Source organism: Panulirus ornatus, chromosome 2 (genome assembly GCF_036320965.1).
Source record: "Panulirus ornatus isolate Po-2019 chromosome 2, ASM3632096v1, whole genome shotgun sequence".
Classification (NCBI taxonomy): domain Eukaryota; kingdom Metazoa; phylum Arthropoda; class Malacostraca; order Decapoda; family Palinuridae; genus Panulirus; species Panulirus ornatus.
In genome coordinates, this window is record NC_092225.1 from 77,645,486 (window position 1) to 77,670,280 (window position 24,795).

The window sequence follows — 24,795 nt, forward strand, 5'->3', positions numbered from 1 at the left end:
CCACACATCCTTCAACGCTCCCAGAACCTTCGCCCCCTTCCCTACCCTGTGACTCACTTCCGCTTCGATGGTTCCATCCGCTGGTAAATCCACTCCCAGGTATCTAAAACTTCCTCCAGTTTTTCTCCATTCAAACTTGCCTCCCAATTTACTTGTCCCTCAACCTTACTGCACCTAATAACCTTGCTCTTATTCACATTTACTCTCAATTTTCTTTTTTCACACACTACCAAACTCAGTCACCAGCTTCTGCAGTTTCTCACCCGAATCAGCAACCAACGCTGTATCATCAGCAAACAACGACTGACTTACTTCCAAGCCCTCTCATCCACATCAGACTGCATACTTGCCCCTCTCTCCAAAAGGTTTGCATTCACCTTCCTAACCACCCCATTCGTAAACAAATTAAACAACCACGGAGACATCACGCGCCCTTGCCGCAAACCGACATTCATAGGGAACCAATCACTTTCCTCTCTTTGTACTCGTACACATGCCTTACATCCTTGGTAAAAAAATTTCACACATGCACACTTACATACAAATGTCCATATTCATACTTGCCTCCAATCCATTTCCGGCGCCACCTCGCCCCACAGGAAACAGCATCGCTGCCCCAACGCCTCAGCGAGGTAGCGTCAGGAAAACAGACATAAGACCAAATTAGTTCACACTCACTCTCTAGCTGTCATGTGTAATGCACCGGAACCACAGCTCTCTGTCCACATCCAGGCCCCACAGACGTTTCTATGGTTTACCCTAGACGATTCACATGCCCTAGTTCAGTCAATTGACAGCATGTCGACCTCGGTATACCACATTGTTCCAATGCACTCTATTCCTTGCACGCCTTTTACCCTCCTGTATGTTCAGGCTCCGATCGCATAAGATCTTTTTCACTCCATCCTTCCACCTTCAATTTGGTCTCCCGCTTCTCCTTGTTCCCTCCACCTCTGACACATATATCCCCTTTGTCAACCTTTCCTCACTCATTCTCTCCATATGTCCAAACCATTTCAACACACCCTCTTCTGCTCTCTCAACCGCACTGTTTTTATTACCACACATCTCTCTTACCCTTTGATTACTTACTCGTTCAAACCACCTCAAACCACACATTGTCCTTAAACTTTTCATTTCCAACATATCCACCCTCCTCCGTACAACCCTATCTATAGCCTATGCCTCGTAACCACTTAATGTTGGAAGTACTATTCCTTCAAACATACCCATACCCATTTACTCTCTGAAATAACGTTCTCTCCTTCCGTGCATTCTTCATCGCTTTCAGAACCTTCGCCCCCTTCCCACCCTGACTCACTTCTGCTTCCATGGTTCCATTCGCTGCCAAGCCCACTCCAAGATATCTAAAACACTTCATTTCCTCCAACCTTTCTCCATTCAAACTTTATTCCAATCAACATGTCCTTCAACCCTGCTGAACCCAATATCGTTGCTCTTATTCACATTTACTCTCAACTTTCTCCTCTCACACACTTCCAAAGTCAGTCACCAACTTCTGCAGTTTCTCACTTGTATCCGCCACCAGTGCTGTATCATCAGCGAACAGCAACTGACTCACTTCCCAGGCCCCTCTCATTTCCAACAGACTCGCCTCTCTCCAAAAGTTGCATTTACCTCCCTAGCCACTTCATCCATAAGCAAATTAAACAACCATGGAGACATCACACACCCCTGCCGCAGACCGACCTTTACTAGGAACCAGTCACTCTCTCTTCCTACTCGTACACATGCTTTACAAATTTGATAAAAAAAACTTTTCACTGCTTCTAACAGCTTATACTCTTAAGACCTTCCACAAAGCATCTCTATCAACCCTATCATATGCCTTCTCCAGATAAATAAATGGAGCATACAAATCCATCTGTTTTTCTAAATATTTCTCACGTACATTCTTCAAAGCAAAAACCTGATCCACACATCCTATGCCACTTCTGAAACCACATTGTTCCTCCCCAAGCTGATGCTTTGTACATGCCTTCACCCTTTCAATCAGTATATAAATCTTAGGGAGACTTCAGTTATCCATCGAGTACAAAATGAACAAAGTTTACCTTAGCAGAGTAGATTCCCTTCAAAAGGCAAAAGATACCACATAGGTACATACCCCTAGTCTGCCGAGGGTATATAAACGAGACACCAAAATCATGTCTCAGATGCTGGCATGCATCAAAGATTTGTCCCATACACTTTACAGTCTTGTCTTCCGTTTGAAACTATCCCTTCCCCGTCATATCACCATTCTATTAGGAGAAAAAATGTGGAGGGAGTGAGTGAGGCGGAATGGAGGTTGGATGTGAGGTGGATTGGGGAAGCGTAGGAGGTTAGGTAACATGAAGGAGGTGAGGTGTGGTGGAGGTTGTTGGACGTAAGGCTGTGAGGGGGTTAGGAGGAGGAGGAGGGGAATACAGGGGTGGTAGGGCGGGGACTGGGAGCGGCAGTATATGAGCTTCAACTCGTCATTTTCCTCTCAGTTGAAGGACGTCTTCGTTGGTGTGTGTTACGAGGCAGAGCACCGTCTTCTGACACGACGTTCTCTCCAGTGTTTGGCTGCACTGTATCTCGATTGCGTTAACGTACATTCCAGTGTCTACCTTGACTCTTCCTCTACAGTGCACCGCTGACGCGTTCTGCTACAGCTGTACTGGATCCTATAGCAGACGGACACAATGAGGAAAGCACTTAGTAATGTCCCCATCAAGGGATCATCCGGAGGTTGCATTGATAACTCAACTGAGGATCCTCCTGTAGATATTACTGAACATTCTGTCGAGGAATTTCCAAGGAAGTCTGCTAAAGGCTCTGATGCTAACTCTCCTGAGAATTCGACCCTAGGCTCTGCTGCAAGTTCTCCCGTCATTCCAACTGACAGCTGCGGTGCAGATCCTCCAGAAAGCTGCGATATTGAGACCTACAGTTCTCTGGTCTTCTTTGTCAATGGCAGAAGAGTAAGGACTGTTTTTGTTTTGTCATTATTCGCAACTGTGAGCGGTAAAAAAAAAAAAGAAACCGGAATGGGTGGAGATGGACCGTCACCGCCTCGGTGAAGGGATACAGTGGCTGGGGATGGGTACTAGGAGCTAGAGGATAGGTACTGCTTCATGGGTGAAGGGTGCGAGTGGCTGCGTGAAGGTTACTAGTGGCTGGGTGAGGGTTACTAGTGGCTAGGTGAGGGTTACTAGTGGTTGGATGAGGGTTACTAGTGGCTAGGTGAGGGTTACTAGTGGTTGGGTGAGGGGCACTAGTGGCTGGATGAGGGTTACTAGTGGCTCGGTGAGGGTTACTAGTGGCTCGGTGAGGGGTGCTAGTAGCTGGGTGAGGGGCACTAGTGGCTGGGTGAGGGGTGCTAGTGGCTGGGTGAGGGGCACTAGTGGCTGGGTGAGGGGTGCTAGTGGTTGGCTGATGGGTATATATATATATATATATATATATATATATATATATATATATATATATATATATACACAAACGAACAAAGTGAATAGGAACGCGCACCTTCATAGAACATACAAACCTCCAACAGCCAGGATCGATATATATATATATATATATATATATATATATATATATATATATATATATATATATATATATATATATATATATTTTTTTTTTCTTTTTTTTTTTTGTCGCTGTCTCCCGCGTTTGCGAGGTAGCGCAAGGAAACAGACGAAAGAAATGCCCACCCACCCCCATACACATGTATATACATACGTCCACACACGCAAATATACATACCTACACAGCTTTCCATGGTTTACCCCAGACGCTTCACATGCCTTGATTCAATCCACTGACAGCACGTCAACCCCGGTATACCACATCGCTCCAATTCACTCTATTCCTTGCCCTCCTTTCACCCTCCTGCATGTTCAGGCCCCGATCATACAAAATCTTTTTCACTCCATCTTTCCACCTCCAATTTGGTCTCCCTCTTCTCCTCGTTCCCTCCACCTCCGACACGTATATCCTCTTGGTCAATCTTTCCTCACTCATTCTCTCCATGTGACCAAACCATTTCAAAACACCCTCTTCTGCTCTCTCAACCACGCTCTTTTTATTTCCACACATCTCTCTTACCCTTACGTTACTTACTAGATCAAACCACCTCACACCACACATTGTCCTCAAACATCTCATTTCCAGCACATCCATCCTCCTGCGCACAACTCTATCCATAGTCCACGCCTCGCAACCATACAACATTGTTGGAACCACTATTCCTTCAAACATACCCATTTTTGCTTTCCGAGATAATGTTCTCGACTTCCACACATTCTTCAAGGCTCCCAGAATTTTCGCCCCCTCCCCCACCCTATGATCCACTTCCGCTTCCATGGTTCCATCCGCTGCCAGATCCACTCCCAGATATCTAAAACACTTCACTTCCTCCAGTTTTTCTCCATTCAAACTCACCTCCCAATTGACTTGACCCTCAATATATATATATATATATATATATATATATATATATATATATATATATATATATATATATACTTCCTCGCCTTCATCACTTCCTGGCGCTACACCGCCCCACAAGAACCAGTATCGCTACCCACTGCTTCAGCGAGGTAGCGCAAGGAAAACAAGCAAAAAAGCCACGTTCGTCCACACTCAGTCTCTAGTTGTCGTGTGTAATGCACCGAAACCACAGCTCCCTTTCCACATCCAGGCCCCACAGACCACCCATGGTTTACCCCAAACGCTTCACATGCCCTGGTTCAATCCACTGAGAGCACGTCGACCCCGGTATACCACATCGTTCCAATTCATTCTATTCCTTGCACGCCTTTCACCCTCCTGTATGTTTAGGTCCTGATCACTCAAAATCTTTTTCACTCTCCTTCCACCTCCAATTTGGTTTCCCGCTTCTCCTTCTTCCCTCCACCTCTCACACATATATCCTCTTTATCAGTGTTTTCTCACTCATTCTCTCCATGTGTCCAAACCATTTCAACGCACCATTTTTTCTCTCAACCACATTCTTTATTACCACACATCTCTCTTACCCTTTCATTACTTACTCGATCAAACCACCTCACACCACATATTGTCCTCAAACATTTCATTTCCAACACATCCGCCCCCTCCACACAACCCTATCCATAGCCCATGCCTCGCAACCATATAACATTGTTGGGACCACTATTCCTTCAAACATACCCATTTTTGCTCTCCTACTGTTACACATGCCTTATATCCTTGGTAAAAACTTTTCACTGCTTCTAGCAGCTTACCTCCTACACCATATACTCTTAAAACTATCCACAAAGCATCTCTATCAACCAACCCTATCATATGCCTTCTCCAGATCTATACATGCTACATACAACTCCATCTGTTTTTCTATGAATTTGTCACACACATTCTTCAAAGCAAACATCTGATTTACAGATTCTCTACCACTTCTGAAACTACACTGCTCTTCAATCTGATGCTGTGTACATGCCTTCACCCTCTCATTCGATACACTCCCATACAATTTCCCAGGAATACTCAGCAAATTTATACCTCTGTAGTTTGAACACTCACCTTTATCCTCTTTGCCTTTGTACAATGGCACATTGCATACATCCCGCCAATCCTCAGGCACTTCACCATGATTCATACATACAGTGAATATCCTTACCAACCAATCAACAAAATAGTCACTCCCTTTCTTAATAAATTCTACTGCAATACCATCCAAACCCGCCGCTTTGCCGGATTTCATCTTCCGTAAAGCTATCACTACCTCTTCTCTCCTAACCAAATCATTCTCTCTGACCCCTCTCACTTCGCACACCACTCCGACCAAAACATCTACATCTGTTACTCTATCATCAAACACATTCAACATCTATTGATACTCTATTTGTAACTTACTACTTCTACTTATGTTGATAGTTTATATGCTCAAATTACTTATGCACATAATTTCACTGGCTTACCAGATGTTGATAATTTGGCAAACCAATTTGTCACTCCATTTTTCCCTGTTGCGGAACTCACACGTATTATTCACTAAACGATGACACAATTCGGTTGCAGCCCAGCTCTCCCTTTACAGTACGTGGCCAGTTATTTCTCCTTACGAATGGTTGACATGGTTCTCGAAACAATCATTATCCATGTATCATTCACTGACCTAGATACATACAGCCTTTTAAACGTAATACCATTCCCTTTTTGATTGTACAAGAGTTGCCAAGAACTATAATTCTTACTAATGACATGAACTTTTTCTTATATAATGTCAGTTCCTCGTTGAGTGCACATCCCTCCTTGGGTGATTTAGCGTTGTACTATATAAACCATTGCTTGACAACTTGATTTGCTCTCCCAGTACTATGGTTTTTAGTACCTTACAAACAAATTCGTGTAACCTACTTTTTGGGCCACAACAAAGTGTTCTCATCTCTTGTTCTTTTAAGGAAATTGCTGTCAACGAACCTTGGATTGAGAACCACCATCATGTATTATTCTTCCCAAGCCCGCACAATACCCTCCTTCATTACCCAGCTACCAAACCAAATCTTCTTCGGTTCTGGGTCAAGCTGAGTAAGGAATAAAATGCACTCTTATCGGTCCAAAGTTTAAATTGTTCAATACTCATGATCATTACTTCGGACAGATTAATAGAACAATCTCGAGTATAGAACGAATCACCTTTGATATCAATATCCCACTCACTGATGAAGTAAAGATTCAACATCTTCCAGTTAACGTTGAGAATGATTTAGATTTTCCAATGGATGTATCGGCTTTTGTTTCTCTTGAGTACACTCCTCTAGTTTCTTGAATTTCAATAATTTCATCGTCTATTGCACTCATATTGTTATTCCTAGTATCTATCTTATATTGTCATCTTCGACATAGGTGTTCAATACTGAATACCCTACACCCGCGGTGGACATTCAGAAAGTAGCCACAGTAGCCCTTCCTTATTTAAGGAGAACTTTGATTTCAGATTAATATATATTCAATGAGTTGCTTGCATTTTTGTATTCTCTTTACCTTCGTCATTTAATTTGTATATTGGACTTTTATTTGATGCTATTCATTTTATCTATGTGTATCATTTTTGTTCTCATGACGTTCTATTCAAATTTTCTATATGTGATTTTATGAGTGCTCCATTTTTAGTATAGTGTATTACCCTTGTTCTCACGTATACTTAGATGGTGTAAAAGATAAGTTTTGGAACTAACTCTTATTAGCTTAATTTCGCACTCTTATATTCGGGCACTGGACAGCGTGTGGCTACCGGGTATGGCATTCGCCGTAGCATCGACCAATCATGTGTCCCAGGGACGTAACCCAAGTGTACTCGACATTCTCGATGGTCCACTCCATCTCTTGACCTCATGCAGACCACTGTGCCTTACCTGTAATGGGTTGCGATGTATAGTGATCAAGAGGAGTTCGTGATCTCCGGGCTTAAACTCCCTCACTGGAGCATGATCATCACATCATTCGACTTAGGAGTTGCTGCCGAGTTCGTCCCAGCTCACTCCGTGGTATCCGGTAGCCCGGCCCAAACTTGTCCGTATACATAGATAGCAACACCTTGATGTGATGACTGAGATTTCTCTCATGTCCGAATACCAGCAGAAATGAGCTAAGAACTAAAGAGGTGTGTAAGCTTTCGCGAATGGCAGACATTATGTAAGGGACGCCTCTTCCCAGTCCCTATATTGCTCGGAGCAAAATTTACGTAACATAAGCTTAAAGCTTTGGTGATATCTCTCTTAAGCTTCCTGCGATTCATGATGGTAAGCTGACACCTGATATCGTTGGATGTCGTGTTCGTTACTGCCTGCTGACAGTCTCGACGTGAAATTATGATTCTGATCAGCCTGCACAGTACAGAGAATACCCACCATACTCTTACTGCTGGTGCAAGGCAAGGCGGTGGTACCATGCGAACGAGTGGTTAAACACATTATGGTGGCCGCGCCACAAATTATAGGGTTAATCTTCTACGGGGAATGGTGTTGTTGCAATGACTTCATTAGGATAACCTCTTAACTAACATTCAAGACAAGCTTTGTAATATTCAGATACGTCTCAAAACTGGCCAAAAGAAATGTGATAGGATCCTTTCGTGGGTCTCATTCATTTCTTCCTAGAAAAATCGTGTGCCAACCCGAGAATGCTAGCCAGGTAAGATATGTGTGTAAGAGTTTGATGAACAACACGTCAGGGACATCGTGAGTGGGTACAGGAGCAGGCTTGTATTTCTTCATGAACACTCCTGACTCCAAGTGATAATCAACCTACGAGGGAAGTGTAAGCCTCCATAGCCTTGCTTCAGCCACGTCTAGGTCTGCCTGCTGGGATATACCAGGTACCTCAGCCTTCAAGAGTCCAGTGTTATTCCCCAGGACAAGGATTTCTGCTATAGTAAGGGTCAGGGACCACTTGAGTGGCAGCAGATAAGTGACCCGACAAGAACTGGATGCTCAGTATGGGTTGAGAGTCGTCTGTCGCCAGTATAACATAACCAGAGACGATAATACTGACACCACGGGAATGCGTCGTCTGTACGCGAAGCTCAAGGCCGCTAGTAGAACAATCCTCCATATCCGAGACTGATCCTGTCAGTAGCACGCTGAGAGAGAGGCACCCCATGTGTTGCACTTCACTGGAAGTGGTCACGACCCAAGCACCACTAGACTGAAAGGGTTCAAGTTTAGGCTGGAGGAGCAATGAACAGAGTTCACATAACTTATCAAATTACTCTGAATCATTATGCCATAACAATGACCTGGCAAATCTTAAATGTTGGCTAAATGCTCAAACTGCAAGAAAGATTCTTGTGGGTTCTCCTCACTAAAGCTGGGTAACAGACGGGTGCACTTATTGATATTAAGGTTATTGTTATTATTACCTGACCTGTTGTTGGTTATATCTGGATCACTCGTTCCCGGCTCTCGTAACAGCTTCATGTGTCTCGCACGAGCTAAGTCTGTGATGCACGTTCATCAGCACAATGTTTTTTCATGGCTTTTGTCTTTCAGATTCTCGAGGGTTTAGCAGAGTTATATCATGTTAGATTTCCTCTTCTTTGAGCTGTATTTCGAACCTGTTCATTTGTAGGAAAGTTGTAGGTGTGTGAATATCTCTAGCCAGGTACCTTTCACCTATGCTATCAAGATGCTGTGTATATGCAGAGCTAGACAAATATAGATTTTAAGAATTAAATGTCAAGAGGAAAGCCTTCTGGCTGTTGCTGGGGGGGAAGGGGACCTCTGGTTGGAGAGGTTGCTGGAAAGGGGACCAATGGCAGGGTAAGAAAGACAATTGGCTAGAGTAGGTGGAGTACTGGCTGTGGGAGAGAGGCCCAGTCGTCTGGGAAGGACGAATGGCGAAGGGAGAGAGAGCACTTGCTGTGGGAGAGAGAATACTGAAGAGGATAGGAAGGACCAATAGGTTAGGGACAGGAACCAACGGACAGAGAGGAGGATCAGTTGGTGTGAGTGATCCCACGTAGGTTGCCTCACTAAGAATGTAACAGTTTACGTTTCTCTTCCACAGGTGGTGGAGAAGGCTGTGGACCCAGAGTTGACGCTGCTGTTGTACCTGCGGGAAAAGTGTATCCTTTATACCTCTGGCATCACAGCAAGTGTGGCTAACTTCTCTGTGTTCGTTGGTTCGTCCTGCGTACACACAGTCGCTCTTTGATTTCAAAAGTGGGTGTGGGAAGAGTGGACAGGCGTAGGTACTGATGATGAGGAATGCGAATCCTGTCTCAGCACTTGCGTTTACTACACACACACACACACACACACACACACACACACACACACACACACACACACCTCAGTATAAATATTATGTAATAGGAAATAAACTTGAGGACTCTGTGCATGGAAGGCCTCGAGAGCTTAGGTCATCCCTAACTTGTTGCCACAGGCCCACATTAGGAGAACGGCAAAGGTGACTTTTCATTCACTGCATCACCTCCCTCTCGTAAGCAGAGTCTCTTAACACGTGTGTGTGTGTTGTGTGTGTGTGTGTGTGTATATATATATATATATATATATATATATATATATATATATATATATATATATATATATATATATATATATATATATACCTGGGGATAGGGGATTAAGAATACTTCCCACGTATTCCCTGCGTGTCGTAGAAGGCGATTAAAAGGGGAGGGAGCGGGGGGCTGGAAATCCTCCCCTCTCGTTTTTTTTTTTTTCTTTTTTTTTTCTTTTTTTCAATATTCCAAAAGAAGGAACAGAGAATTGGGCCAGGTGAGGGTATTCCCTCAAAGGCCCAGTCCTCTGTTCTTAACGCTACCTCGCTAATGCGGGAAATGGTATATATATATATATATATATATATATATATATATATATATATATATATATATATATATATATATATATATATATATATGTTTGGAAAAAGAGGAAAAAAATACGAGAAGATACTGTTGTCGTTACGTTATTATTGCTAGTAGTACTTACTAGAGGTTATTATTTGATAGATGATGTTCAAGTGAGATTACCATGGGGGCCCATAGCCATGGTTTAAGTAAAACCCTTTAGTTTAGACAGTGATGACCCAGCTAGGCCAGTGAACTGTTAAGCATATTTTGACTACACACCTCCATGTAGGGTAAGGAAAAGCCAGTAACCTTTTTACATTTGATACGCAAAGAGAATGACATGGGTACTCATAAAATGACATCAAATGTTCATTGTAGATTTTAGGTGTTTTAGAGATGAAATCATTGTGAGATACTCTGTCATGGAGTCCGGCTATTAAACAGGCAATCCACTTCTTGTTATTGTTGTAGAAGATGGTTGCAGGTATCTTTTGCTTGAAGATGTGTCGGAGGATCATGTCAACTGCTTTGTTGATGTTATTGTCACGAGTACTGTGCGGGAGGAGTGCAGCGGTTGGTTGAATCCAACTAGGATATGTTGTGGACTCGGTGTGTAGGGTGGTGATAGTTTGGGTTTGAAGCCGTACTGTTTGGGTTGGAGTGGTTTGTTTTGTCTGATGCTGTTGTGGAGCAAGTATTAGAGTTTAGATACTAACGATAGAAGAGATTTAGGGCGGTATGGGGAGAGGGAGCTGGGTGGTTTGGAGAGTTTTAGGATAGGTATTATGCTGGGATTTTGTAGCTAGGAGTAGTTGAATACATAGCGTTCGGACTACAGCTGGGTCACAGTGTTTCTTGTGAAAGTTCAATATATTGTCAGGGTCTGTAGCAAGGGAGTTGTTTAAGGATTTATTTGTATTGCTTCCATCAGTGGGAGGGAAGGTTGGGTGAGCAGGTGTTTCTGGATGGATATTGTGTAGGATTGTCGTGATTTTCCTGTTCAGGGTTGAGGTTAGTTTGTGGTTGATTTTTGAGTAGTGCATCATGGATATATGTTCTCTGAGAGAAGGATTCTCATTGGATTGGCAGTGTAAGATGTCTGCATATGAACCACGGTCAGGATCGACGACAGCGCTCCACTCGGAGTAGACTATATGGTAGACTGGAGCCGTTAGGGGAAACTTTTTTGTTTCTAATTTTGTCAGTTAGCAATATTTCCAGTGTTACCAAGAATTTACTGATAGTTGTGTAGGGTCATTTGAGAGAGAGAGAGAGAGAAAGAGAGAGAGAGAGAGAGAGAGAGAGAGAGAGAGAGAGAGAGAGAGAGAGAGAGAGAGAGAGAGAGAGAGAGAGAGAGAGAGAGAATCTGCACGGTTCACGCGGCGCATAGTTCCAAAGTATTGGAAATGCAGTTATCAGTGCTGTGTCTCTCATAGTTCTATAGGTCTGATAAAAACGCTCATGACATTATGACAAGGTGGGATCACCCGAGGGATACACGAACCAGAGGTGCCGTACCTTCTGAATAAGTCGCTTTGGTCGTGAACAGTTGAGCAGTATTTGTATAGTGTGTTCATGATTAACCTGACGCTGTGCATTATGGCCAACGACTGAGGTTTCGTGTGGTGTCGAATGACATACAACTTGATGACCAGCTTGGGAGGCCAAGATTATATGATTCCTTAACCAGTTTGCAGTACGACTGACAGGGAGTAAGCTGGGTTGTGGCGAGGGAGGTTGTGGCGCCTGTACTGTCATGCTTTCCCGGTACCACCACAGCCAACGTGTTATCAGGTAGGGTCGCTGGGTGTTGTCTTACCACTTGTGAGTGTAAATAATGATGTATAGCCTGCGATACATTGTGATCATTATCACTGTATAGAAATAACAGTAAATAGATATTATCTTCCAAATCTTTCGAGGTGAATGGATGGATTTAAAAAGAAATAGTAAAACAGTTTTTGTTCGTCTGTCTTTAGTTTATGGAACTTGTGGTAGTGCATGACAGTTTATCTCAATATATACAATGTAATTGTTTCATAGATGTGCATGAATGTTGTCGGATTAAATGGCCGTCATTAAGCCAGAATGTTAACCATACGTCAAAGTATAATACGAAAGTTCTCTTTAGCCTCGACCGGCTACAGTTCTCGTCATGAAACAGCCCCTCCTTCGTATTTTTGTTTCTTTCAAGGTTTGTAAGTATGTTACGTGGCTCTTCAGCCATATCTTCCCCTATTGGTAGGTGTTTCTACAGTCTTTAGTGCATGAAACTGGTCATCTTTCCAGTAAGGCTGGGTTGGATGCTCACTAAAAAACAGGAGAGTTCCGCCACGCCGCGTTGAAGTAAGGTTCCTTGCAGTACTTTGCGGTGTTAGGTGTGGCTGCTGGTCTCATCAGGTAATTGTGTTTCAAGCCACTGTAGGTGGTAATGTTCCAGGCACTGCTTAGCTTCTCTGGCATTCGCCATCATCCGTTTGTATCTCGAATGCCCATTTCTCATTTGCACAGAGAAGTTGACTTTTCCATCCTCTCGGTCTACCCGTTTCCTTTTGCTCTCTCGACTTCTGACACGCGGATCCTCATAGTCTGTCATTACTCGCTCATTTCTCCGTATGTCCAAACCATTTCAAGACACCCTGGTCAGCTTTCTCTTTCAGACTGCGCCTGCCACTATACCTTGTTCCTGCACAGTCATTCATGGCACGATTAACCCGCCACAGCACACATATCGTCGGCAGGCAACATTCCTCCCACTCGATCGTCAGTGCACCCACGACCAGTCCCCTCTCCCACCCTGTTACTCACCTCCGTGGTTCCTCCCGTTGCCATACCCACTCCCAGGGACCCAAAACGCTTCACTTCCTCCAGATTCTTCTCTTTCAAACTCACACTTACACCATCCTACCTTGCAGCTTATAATCCTAAGTTCTTCAGATTCAGCCTCAGCTTCCCTCTTTCACCCACTCCCCCGACTCAGACGTCAGCTTCTGGAGTTTCTCTCGCATGTGCCACTAGAGGCACCTCTCTCTCTCTCTCTCTCTCTCTCTCTCTCTCTCTCTCTCTCTCTCTCTCTCTCTCTCTCTCTCTCTCTCTCTCTCTCTCTCTCTCTCTCTCTCAAGTATTACTCACACAAAAACTTCACAGCAAATACCTGGCCCAAGTATCCTCCTCTGCTCCTAAAGCCGCGTTGCTCCTCCTCAGTTTGCTGCTGTGTGCGTGACGCCACCCTCTCCCTCACCCACCTCTCTCCCTCAACTTCCTTACCTAGCACAGTTAGCCGACTTTTGCCTCTGTAACTCGAGTGCTCACTTTTGTCCTCCTTGTTTTTATATAAAGGAAACCTAATTGCCTTGTGCAAGCCCTCGGGGTAACTCATTTTAGGCTATGTATCTAATGACAAGTATGATTAATCAATTCACCAATGACAAGTATGATTAATTGATTCATTAATGGTAAGTATGATTAACCAGTTCACTAACGACAAGTATGATTAGTCAATTCACTAATGACAAGTATGATTAATCGATTCACTAATGGCAAGTATGGTTAATCAGTTCACTATTGACAAGTATGATTAATCAGTTCACTAATGACAAGTGTGATTAATCAGTTCACCAACGACAAGTATGATTAATCAGTTCACTATGGTAAGTATGATTATTCAGTTCACCGATGACAAATATGATTAATCTGTTCACTAATGACAAGTATGATTAATCAGTTCACTAATGAAAAGTATGATCAATCTGTTCACTAATGAAAAATATGAGTTATCACTTCACTATTGACAAGTATGAGTTATCAGTTCACTTATGACAAGTATGTTATCAGTTCACTTATGACAAGTATGTTATCAGTTCACTTATGACAAGTATGTTATCAGTTCACTAATGAAAAGTATGATTAATTAGTTCATTAAGTATGTTATCAGTACATTAATGAAAAGTATGATTAATCAGTTCATTGATGACAAGTATGAATTATCAGCTATCAGTTCACTAATGATAATGATGATAATCATGATAATGATTATAACATATCCCTGGGGATAGAGGAAAAAGAATACTTTCTTACGTTACCTCGCTATTGCGGGAAATCGCAAATAAGTATGAAAAACCATTATAACAGTGAAAATAATAATAATGATAATAATAATAATAATAGTTATGATAATAATAAAAATAATAATGATAATGAAGATGATAATGATAACGATAATAACAATAATAATAATTATGATAGGAATGATAATGATAATAATAATGATAATAATGATAATAATAATAATAATAATAATGATAATAATAATAATAATAATAATAATAATAATAATAATAATAATAATAATGATAATAATAAGCAAATGGATTTGTATGTAGCATTTATGGATCTGGAGAAGGCATATGATAGAGTTGATAGAGATGCTCTGTGGAAGGTATTAAGAATATATGGTGTAGGAGGCAAGTTGTTAGAAGCAGTGAAAAGTTTTTATCGAGGATGTAAGGCATGTGTACGTGTAGGAAGAGAGGAAAGTGACTGGTTCTCAGTGAATGTAGGTTTGCGGCAGGGGTGTGTGATGTCTCCATGGTTGTTTAATTTGTTTATGGATGGGGTTGTTAGGGAGGTGAATGCAAGAGTTTTGGAAAGAGGGACAAGTATGAAGTCTGTTGGGGATGAGAGAGCTTGGGAAGTGAGTCAGTTGTTGTTCGCTGATGATACAGCGCTGGTGGCTGATTCATGTGAGAAACTGCAGAAGCTGGTGACTGAGTTTGGTAAAGTGTGTGGAAGAAGAAAGTTAAGAGTAAATGTGAATAAGAGCAAGGTTATTAGGTACAGTAGGGTTGAGGGTCAATTCAATTGGGAGGTGAGTTTAAATGGAGAAAAACTGGAGGAAGTAAAGTGTTTTAGATTCTTGGAGTGGATCTGGCAGCGGATGGAACCATGGAAGCGGAAATGGATCATAGGGTGGGGGAGGGGGCGAAAATTCTGGGAGCCTTGAAGAATGTGTGGAAGTCGAGAACATTATCTCGTAAAGCAAAAATGGGTATGTTTGAAGGAATAGTGGTTCCAACAATGTTGTATGGTTGCGAGGCGTGGGCTATGGATAGAGTTGTACGCAGGAGGATGGATGTGCTGGAAATGAGATGTTTGAGGACAATGTGTGGTGTGAGGTGGTTTGATCGAGTAAGTAACGTAAGGGTAAGAGAGATGTGTGGAAATAAAAAGAGCGTGGTTGAGAGAGCAGAAGAGGGTGTTTTGAAATGGTTTGGGCACATGGAGAGAATGAGTGAGGAAAGATTGACCAAGAGGATATATGTGTCGGAGGTGGAGGGAACGAGGAGAAGAGGGAGACCAAATTGGAGGTGGAAAGATGGAGTGAAAAAGATTTTGTGTGATCGGGGCCTGAACATGCAGGAGGGTGAAAGGAGGGCAAGGAATAGAGTGAATTGGAGCGATGTGGTATACCGGGGTTGACGTGCTGTCAGTGGATTGAATCAAGGCATGTGAAGCGTCTGGGGTAAACCACGGAAAGCTGTGTAGGTATGTATATTTGCGTGTGTGGACGTATGTATATACATGTGTATGGGGGTGGGTTGGGCCATTTCTTTCGTCTGTTTCCTTGCGCTACCTCGCAAACGCGGGAGACAGCGAAAAAAAAAAAAAAAAAAAATAATAATAATGATAATAATAATGATACTAATAATGACAGTGAGTAAAGGTTTATTGATTAGATGCAGCCGAAGACTGGAAACGTCGAGAGAAGATTCATTATAAAGACAGAGGAACACCGACACTGGGAGAGGGTCAGGTAAGCAGGAAACATGGTCGGTTGTTTCAGATATTGACAACAGTTGGAATGAGGCTGTTCTCGTCGTTGCCCGCACGACACGCTCGGATGAGCTTAGGGCGTTTATGATGCCGAACTACAGTTAAGGGGAGGCGAATCAAGGACCCTCTCTAACAGGATGTGACGGTGGCAGGTATGGTGAGGCATAGTGTCCAGGTGGGAGAGAATCTGATCTTACGCAACTATAGAGCGCATGGAAGAGCATTAGAGGGACAGATGATATGAGACCTGATGGTCCATAACGAGGTTATCTATTGTTGGTGGCCTGAATATGGTAGTAGAAACGGGGTGGCAAAACAGAGGGTACCTCCCCACCATCTTCTCCCTCCGGCTCTATTACCGGCAGGAAAATAATGAGGAGGAAAAAAAAAAAAAAAATATATGCATCATGCAGTATTCTAGTACATCAACGATTTTTTTTCTGATTATTGTATATTATTGTTCCTTAAGCCGGTGAAGCTAATGGGGTAGTAGTTTGAAGCACATTTTCTATCTCTTTTTTTCAAAATTGGTGTTACGTTAGCTAGCATGCAGTTATAAGGCTTTTTCTCTTCCTATAATATTTTAATGAATATTTTGGTGACTGGGAAAACTATATGCCTGCTAGCTTCTTTCAGTATTGTGGGGAAGATATCGTCTGGACCACTTTAAATGTTTGGTTTTAATTACTTAATGGCATTCAGTATTTGTAATGTCCAATTTCTCATTTTCGATCCCCAGAAATACGTTTTATACTTGTGGTTTATAAAACGAATTTACGATAGTAAACATCAAGTCGAAAGACCTGTTAAGAAGGGAATAATGCATTTCATTACCATTGCTTATTCATGTGCTGCTACGTGTCCTTGATTTCATTTTACTTCTTACGTATTTCACGATGTATAGAAACAATAATTCAGTTTTTCTTATTGTTTCTGATTTTCCTCCTACACTTTCTTTGCAATCTTATGTCCATTTCATTCTCTTGATTGTCGTCACTTATCTTAGATACCCAGTAAGACCTTCCTTCATGACTGATTATAACATTACTTTCTTACTCATGCCATCTGGGTCCTTACTCCCACAACAACTTTTCTCCTTCCCGGCAACGCAGATTTTTCTCAAGGGGATATCTTGTATACGTGAAGTTTCTCCACATCTTCCCCACTCTTTCCACGTCTAAAAGTCTGACTCAATTTACTTTACATAAGCCTTGGCGTAATCCCATCACTCTTCTTCCCAACTAAGAAGAAGAAGAAGAAGAAAAAAAAAGAAAGAAAATCTTTGAAGACCTGCAGAAACCTGTGATTGTATTATCAAAACTACACGCATCCCTTTGTTCTCCCTGTGGGTGGGAGCCACGTTGAATGTCAGAGGTTGTTTGATATTCAGTGACATGTGAGTCCTCACAATTAGGGTGGGATGGAGTGTGTTGGTGGCTAGCGTAAGAGAGTCCCCTGTGTCACGTCCACATTCTCTCGGCTTTGCAAACAGCATATTCTTCTGGGACTGCCGTAATGACTCCATCGCGGGTCGTGCAGTCTGTAGCGTCGTGAGGATCAGCACAGGCCCCACACTATAGGCTTATAGCCTTGCAAAGCCTAATACATTGTACCTCCATTGCTGTCACCTGATGCCTCTATGGCCGGGGCTCAGCAGAGGTGCTGTTGGTGTTGTCCCTGGGTAAACGCACGATGGGGTCCGGGTAGGACCAACCCACTCTGCCACATCCACGTTGTTCTTGAATGGAGGGATCGTCTGAAGAAGGTGTGGCTGGTAATATGAAGTTGATGGCGTTTTCTAGTTTATCTGGAAAGTTATTTTACCTGGTACAAGTGGAGAACACTGGTGATAACAGCCAGCCCTGGCAGCACCCTGTGGTCTCCCTCAAGGTGCCTAGCCCCAACTGTGACAGGAACTGGTCGAGGAGTTTCCCTTTATCCATCTGTCCTGTTCACTCAGACGTACAACATATCCGGCTGTAGTTGGGTTAGAGCTTGTTGTTCGTGACGTTCTGGGGATGTGGTAAGGGTGGATGACGTAAGGGTAGTGGGGTTATTGGGTGGGAGGGAAGGGGTGGTAGGAGATGTGGCCGTGTCACCCCGGGGGTGGATGTTATAAAGGTGCTGGTCTGGATGAACAGGAGGGTTAGAAACAAGATGGGGTCATCCTCACCGGGTAGACAGTCTCCAGTGAACAGTGGGATTTTCGTCAACGTCTTCACGACTGGGTGAGGTAATGAGTCTCTTGATACTGACACAAGGATCTTTTTTTCTTAATATATGTAAAAATACCCGAGTTCCCCATAGATGATGCTCTCTAGCTCAAGAGAAAAACAGACTCAAAGATAAATCAACCCGCTGTTTCCCGCGTCAGTGAGGTAGCGCCAAGAAAAATACGAAGAATGGCCCATCCACTCACACACACACACATACACACACACACACACACACACACACACACACACACACACACACACACACACATATATATATATATATATATATATATATATATATATATATATATATATATATATATATATATGGTTGCGAGGCGTGGGCTGTGGATGGAGTTGTGCGCAGGAGGATGGATGTGCTGGAGGTGAGATGTTTGGGGACAATGTGTGGTGTGAGGTGGTTTGATCGAGTGAGTAACGTAAGGGTAAGAGAGATGTGTGGAAATAAAAAGAGCGTGGTTGAGAGAGCAGAAGAGGGTGTTTTGAAGTGGTTTGGGCACATGGAGAGAATGAGTGAGGAAAGATTGACCAAGAGGATATATGTGTCGGAGGTGGAGGGAACGAGGAGAAGAGGGAGACCAAATTGGAGGTGGAAAGATGGAGTGAAAAAGATTTTGTATGATCGGGGCCTGAACATACAGGAGGGTGAAAGGAGGGCAGGGAATAGAGTGAATTGGAGCGATGTGGTATACCGGGGTTGACGTGCTGTCAGTGGATTGAATCAAGGCATGTGAAGCGTCTGGGGTAAACCATGGAAAGCTGTGTAGGTATGTATATTTGCGTGTGTGGACGTATGTATATACATGTGTATGGGGGGGGGGGGTTTGGGCCATTTCTTTCGTCTGTTTCCTTGCGCTACCTCGCAAACGCGGGAGACAGCGACAAAGTATAATAAAAAAAAAATAATATATATATATATATATATATATATATATATATATATATATATATATATATATATATATATATATATATATATATATATATAAACGCCCATACACGCACATATACATACATGTACATATACATACATAGACATATACATATATACACATATTCATACTTGCTTGCCTTCATCCATTCTGGCGCTACCCAGCCCCACAGGAAACAGCATCACTACCCCCTGCTTCAGCAAAGTAGCGCCAGATAAACAGACCAAAAAAAAAAAAAAAGGCCACATTTGTTCACGCTCAGTCTTTAGCTGTCATGTGTAATGCACCGAAACCACAGCTCCCTTTCCACATCCAGTCCCCACAGACCTTTCCATGGTTTACCCCAGACGTTTCACATGCCCTCGTTCAGTCCATTAACATCACGTCGACCCCGGTATACCACATCATTCAATTCACTCTATTCCTTGCATGCCTCTCATCCTCCTGTATGTTCAGGCCCCGATCACTCAAAATCCTTTCCACTCCATCCTTCCACCTCCAATTTAGTCTCCTACTTCACCTCGTTCCCTCCACCTCTGACACATATATCCTCTTTGTCATTTTTTCCTCGCTCATTCTCTCCATGTGACCTAACCATTTCAACACCTCCTCTTCTGCTCTCTCAACCACACTTTTTATTACCACACATCTCTCTTACCCTTTCATTACTTACTCGATCAAACCACCTCACACCACATGTTGTCCTCAAACATCTCATTTCCAACACATCCACCCTCCTCCGCACAACCTTATCTATAGCCCATGCCTCACAACCATAGAATTACTATTCCTTATTTTAACAACGCCATCAAGCAGAAAACGCGAGGAAATGTATCAAAGGAGAGTGAGAACAACGTAATAGATCAACGACTATTGTTTTGAACTGCAGTGGATGAATAAATACTACAGAGAACTCCCGTAGCCTTAACCCAGTGTTGTTTACACCCAAATGAAATGACACAAGCGAAAGGAGCACAGTTGATCTCTAAATGGGAGTTACGTAGACTGATTACTTCTGATGATTATATGGCAACCTAATATATGCGTCCAGTAGATGGCTTCTCGGAGCACCAGGCGCAAGAGGGAGGTGGGGTTGAGGGTGGGGAGTTAGTGAAGTCCTTGGAGAGCAAGCGGGTTTGTCGGCTCACCTGGTAAGCGGCCATTGACCAGGAAATTGATATCACAGATTTATGATGAACGGAAGTAAACAGTAGCCAGAGAGCAGCGGGTTAGCAGGATGTGAGTGAGCAGTGGTCCCTGCTGATTGTGTCGACATGAGCGCTGACCTACAGCATGTATCGTTGTGACGGGATGTCACCAGTAGAGTGATGTCACGAGCACGATGTCACCGGCACGGTGGTAACAAGCACGATGTCACCAGTAGAGTGATGTCAATAGTACGATGTCACCAGCATGGTGATGTTACAAGCACGATATCACCAGTAGAGTGATGTCACAAACACGATGTCACCAGCACGGTGATGTTACAAGCACGACGTCACCAAGGATGTTGACGAATGCAAGAATATTAATATTTGCAAGTATATTGAGTGCAAGGATGTTAGAACTGCAAGGTTGTTGAATGCAAGGATGTTGAACGGAGAAATTTTGAGGAAATTAAAGATGATAATAACAAGGATGTTATTTGTAAGGATGTTAACGAACGCAAAGATGATTGGGAATGCAAGGATTGTGCAAGGATGTTGACATATACGAAAATTTTGACGTATGCAAGAATGTTGAAGAACTTGCGGCCGATGATGAATGCAACGAGGCTGACTAACGCAAGGAGTTTGATGATTGCAACAACATTGAATGCAAATATACTGACATACACAGTGTACGTGTCGTCTACCCTGTGTATGTGCAACGTTCTGGCGTACCCATACTCTGAGGTATGGTTATAACGGGGGTGTGCTCAAATGAGGCCGTTCACTCATTCATACCTCCGACTGAATGGCGGAATTCTTTTCGAATTATCTTGAAGTGGCGTTTTAGTTCTTGGTCGAACCTGAACTTAATATTTGAACTTGAAAGTTGGAAAACAGTGAGTAGTGTTCATCATGTACTGGTGGAAGGTGTATGTGTCCGTGCAGACCTTCATGCAAAGTAGGTTGGGTGTTTCGATGTGGTTGTGTTGGTATTGTATGTAGTTAGGCTGTGCCTCCTCACTGGTATACGGTCAGCCTCTGAGACACGAGTAGTGTCATTAACCATGAGCCTTATACCTAAATTCACAGATGATACTAAGATTGGAAATAGATTTACGTATGGGACTGAACGTCGCCAGCTTCGGACTGCTAGTCATACTGTTGATACGCTAGGATTGTATGTGGCAAATGAATATCAATATCGGTGTAAGAGTAACGTTTTACACGTCGGTAGTAAACACGAGAATGCAAACCACGGTAGTGATTCTCTTGAACCACAAAAGGTAAATGAGGAAAAAGACTTGGCCATGATAATCACTACTGATCCGAGGCAGGGTAGAGAAGCAGTATAACCAGATAGATGGAATAGATAGGGCCACTTTGTTAAGCGGTCACCAAGATGATTCCCGGACTGTTGGTTTCCACAGTGTAGTGTGACAGTATCGGTGACGTGTATTACACTGTGGTGTAGCTGTATTATTGTTGGTGTACTATACTGTGGTGTGATAGTGTTGGTGTATTACATAGTGGAAGGTTTTGTTCATTGTTCATGATGCTAGTCATGGTGATGTACTCAGTGTTTACTATCGCTCGTTAGTACAGTGGCCATGGTGACGGTGTTGGCCAGGTCGGGTGTGAGGTGGTCATGGTGACGGTGTTGGCCAGGTCGGGTGTACGCAGTTGATGGATGCTGCTATTTTATTTATTTTCCACCCTTTTCTCTCTGTCTGTCTCTAACGCTGTGTTTGGTATTCGACCACACGATCACCCTGGCAAGAGAATTCATTGCCAGGCTGGTTTTCCTTCTACTTAGTCATCTTCAGCTGTTATTTCGCCGTATAATGGTAGCCTTGCAATACAAGAGGACAGGGGCAGTGTTTCACAGACCGTCATTCCATATTTGCTTGGGTAAAGGTAGATAGCTAGCCATTCTGTGCGTCGTGCCTTTGAATCAGGTTTTTGCACCTGCAGGTGTTCAAGATTTTCGGATGGTGGTTCTATCTAGACCTTGTCGGGCTTAATTACACTGGCACTTGATAGGCCCAGAGCCCAACAGATCAAGCACTCTATATGGTTCTGATGAGCTTGGTTGACTAAGTCGTAAGTTTAGGTGAAGATAAGGTCTAGGAAGATGACGAGGCAACAGACGGTAGACTAGGTCTTCATATCACCAGATTGCTGAGGGTTGAGCAACCCGATTAGTTAAGTGCAAAACCTGCACATAGTAGGCTGGGGTCTGGCGTGGTGGGTTGGGTCGCAACACAGCAAAACACTGTGGATTGTTGACGAGTCAACACCTGCCTGTCAGTGAACCCGATGCAGTATCTAGAACTGCAGGCGACGACGCTTCCTGTGCTCCAGGTGGGGAGGAAAAAGATATGATTTCCTTTTTTCTTTTCGTTTTGGTAAAACAATTAATCATTCTGAATTTCTTGTTTCAAACCACTTTTTCTTTTTTTCATCTTGGCCTTACAGCAGGTTCATATGGGCGGTACCGTGGCCAAATAAGAGCCAACATTTGCTACATATATTTCACGGGGTCAGGTCCTAGACAACGCTGTTACTCCTGTAGGTCACTGGCCTCTGTCTGTGACGTCTGTAAATGACTCAACAATTTGTTCTAATGCACGGCGGTGGTATAAGGTCATTGGGGGATTTGATATGACGACTCATGCCTCTCGGGTACTCTAGCGCTGGAATTAATCCATCATGAGCGGCGCTGGTGGGGTTCAGACGTAGTCATGACTCGATTGTCTGTCCTCTGAGTTAGCTGTAGATTTGAACAACTTTGAAGAGAATGTGGAAATTGTAACACAGGCAACGTTAAACTATCGTCTAGAACTGATCGTTTGAAGGTTACCAGTTTGCTCCAAAAACTTTGATCGATTCATCCAGAAGCTGATGATTATTATCATGACGGCTGTGTCTCATCTTGTAGCCACTACTGTGTGAACGCGTGCCTGACGCCCGTGGCTGCGGTACATGGGATGGCCGTCACCACGGTGGAGGGTGTGGGCAGCCTCAAGACGCGTCTTCATGTGGTGCAGGAGAGGTTGGCCAACGCCCACGGGTCACAGTGTGGCTTCTGCACGCCAGGCATCGTCATGGCGATGTACACTCTACTCAGGAACAAACACCTCCCTTCACAAGAAGATGTCCTGGAAAACCTCACTGGTAAGTAGTCCTTAACGTGTGAATATCAGTTTGTGATTGTTCTTATTTTCATGTCTAGGACCACTTGCCTCGCCCCTGTCATCATGATGTTTACTGTACCTTTCTCAGGTAACCTCTGCCGGTGCACCGGGTACCGGCCCATCCTAGACGGCTTCGGTACCCTAACGGCCAAGACTCAGGTGCCAGCTGGCTGTGGCAGGACCAACTGCTGCAGAACAGCCTCCCCATTGACAGGTGGGTCAAGTCACTACCGCTCTGCTACAAGCTCTCTTTTTGGAGTCTGTAATGCTACATGGTCGACGACTAAAGAATGTATCAATATAGACTGTATGGTTGAGGAATGTCATGTTGTAACCTTCCTCCTGCACCGGTGTTACTGTACTTTCTTCTTTTGTTGGCTTGCTGTTGTATGTTGTGCTGTTGTGTTGTGCTGCTGTACGTAGTGCTGCTGTGCGCTGTGCTGTTGTGTGTTGTGCTGCTGTAGGTAGTACAGCTGTCGGTAGTACTGCTGTACGTTGTGCTGCTATGCATTGTGCTGCTGTAGGTAGTATTGTTGTACGTTGTACTGCTGTAAGAAACATTACTGTACATTGTTGCATCGAGAATGTTCAGTAATACCTTCAAAGTAGTGCAGGGAACGTATGTGTCAATGCGTATGAGACGATTTTATTCCAAAACGAGGCCAAGGGGCGCAAGCATGACGTCAAAAAGTGCTCATTGTCTAAAGATAAACAGCACTTAAGAAATCCAGTGAAAAACAACTAACATGACAGAATGAATTACTTACATTTGCGTAGTGAAACGTAGACTTACACGTCAGGGCAAACGCCTGTATGAAGTGTGTATTGCTGGAAGGAGCAATAGAAACCCTAAAGGATTCTTTGATTATGTTAGAAATGAGAAACATTTCTTCATCTGTTTGAACATGATGAACTCTACGATATCTATAACATTGGTTGTAAATTACTGTATCCCTAGCATTTCCTTGATTCAGCTTTTGATTTTTCCAGAAAAGTCTTTTATACAATGTTCAACTTAAAGAACCATTTATAAACAAAGACCCTGTTTTATTAAAGATAGACTTTATTATTAATGTTGTCTTCATCAATAATAAT

At 43.2% G+C, this 24,795-nt stretch overlaps 1 protein-coding gene across 1 annotated transcript in view; it reads left to right on the plus strand.

Annotated features, from left to right (window-relative positions):
• Positions 1 to 2,512: 2,512 nt before the first annotated feature.
• LOC139757464 (xanthine dehydrogenase/oxidase-like) overlaps positions 2,513 to 24,795 on the plus strand; it is a 76,686-nt gene continuing 54,403 nt past the window's right edge. The window contains exons 1-5 of the mRNA XM_071677992.1: positions 2,513 to 2,969; positions 9,544 to 9,601; positions 12,052 to 12,148; positions 23,445 to 23,680; positions 23,789 to 23,914. Coding sequence (XP_071534093.1) covers positions 2,691 to 2,969; positions 9,544 to 9,601; positions 12,052 to 12,148; positions 23,445 to 23,680; positions 23,789 to 23,914 — 796 coding nt within the window. The 5' untranslated portion in view covers positions 2,513 to 2,690. The remainder of the gene's footprint in view (positions 2,970 to 9,543; positions 9,602 to 12,051; positions 12,149 to 23,444; positions 23,681 to 23,788; positions 23,915 to 24,795) is intronic.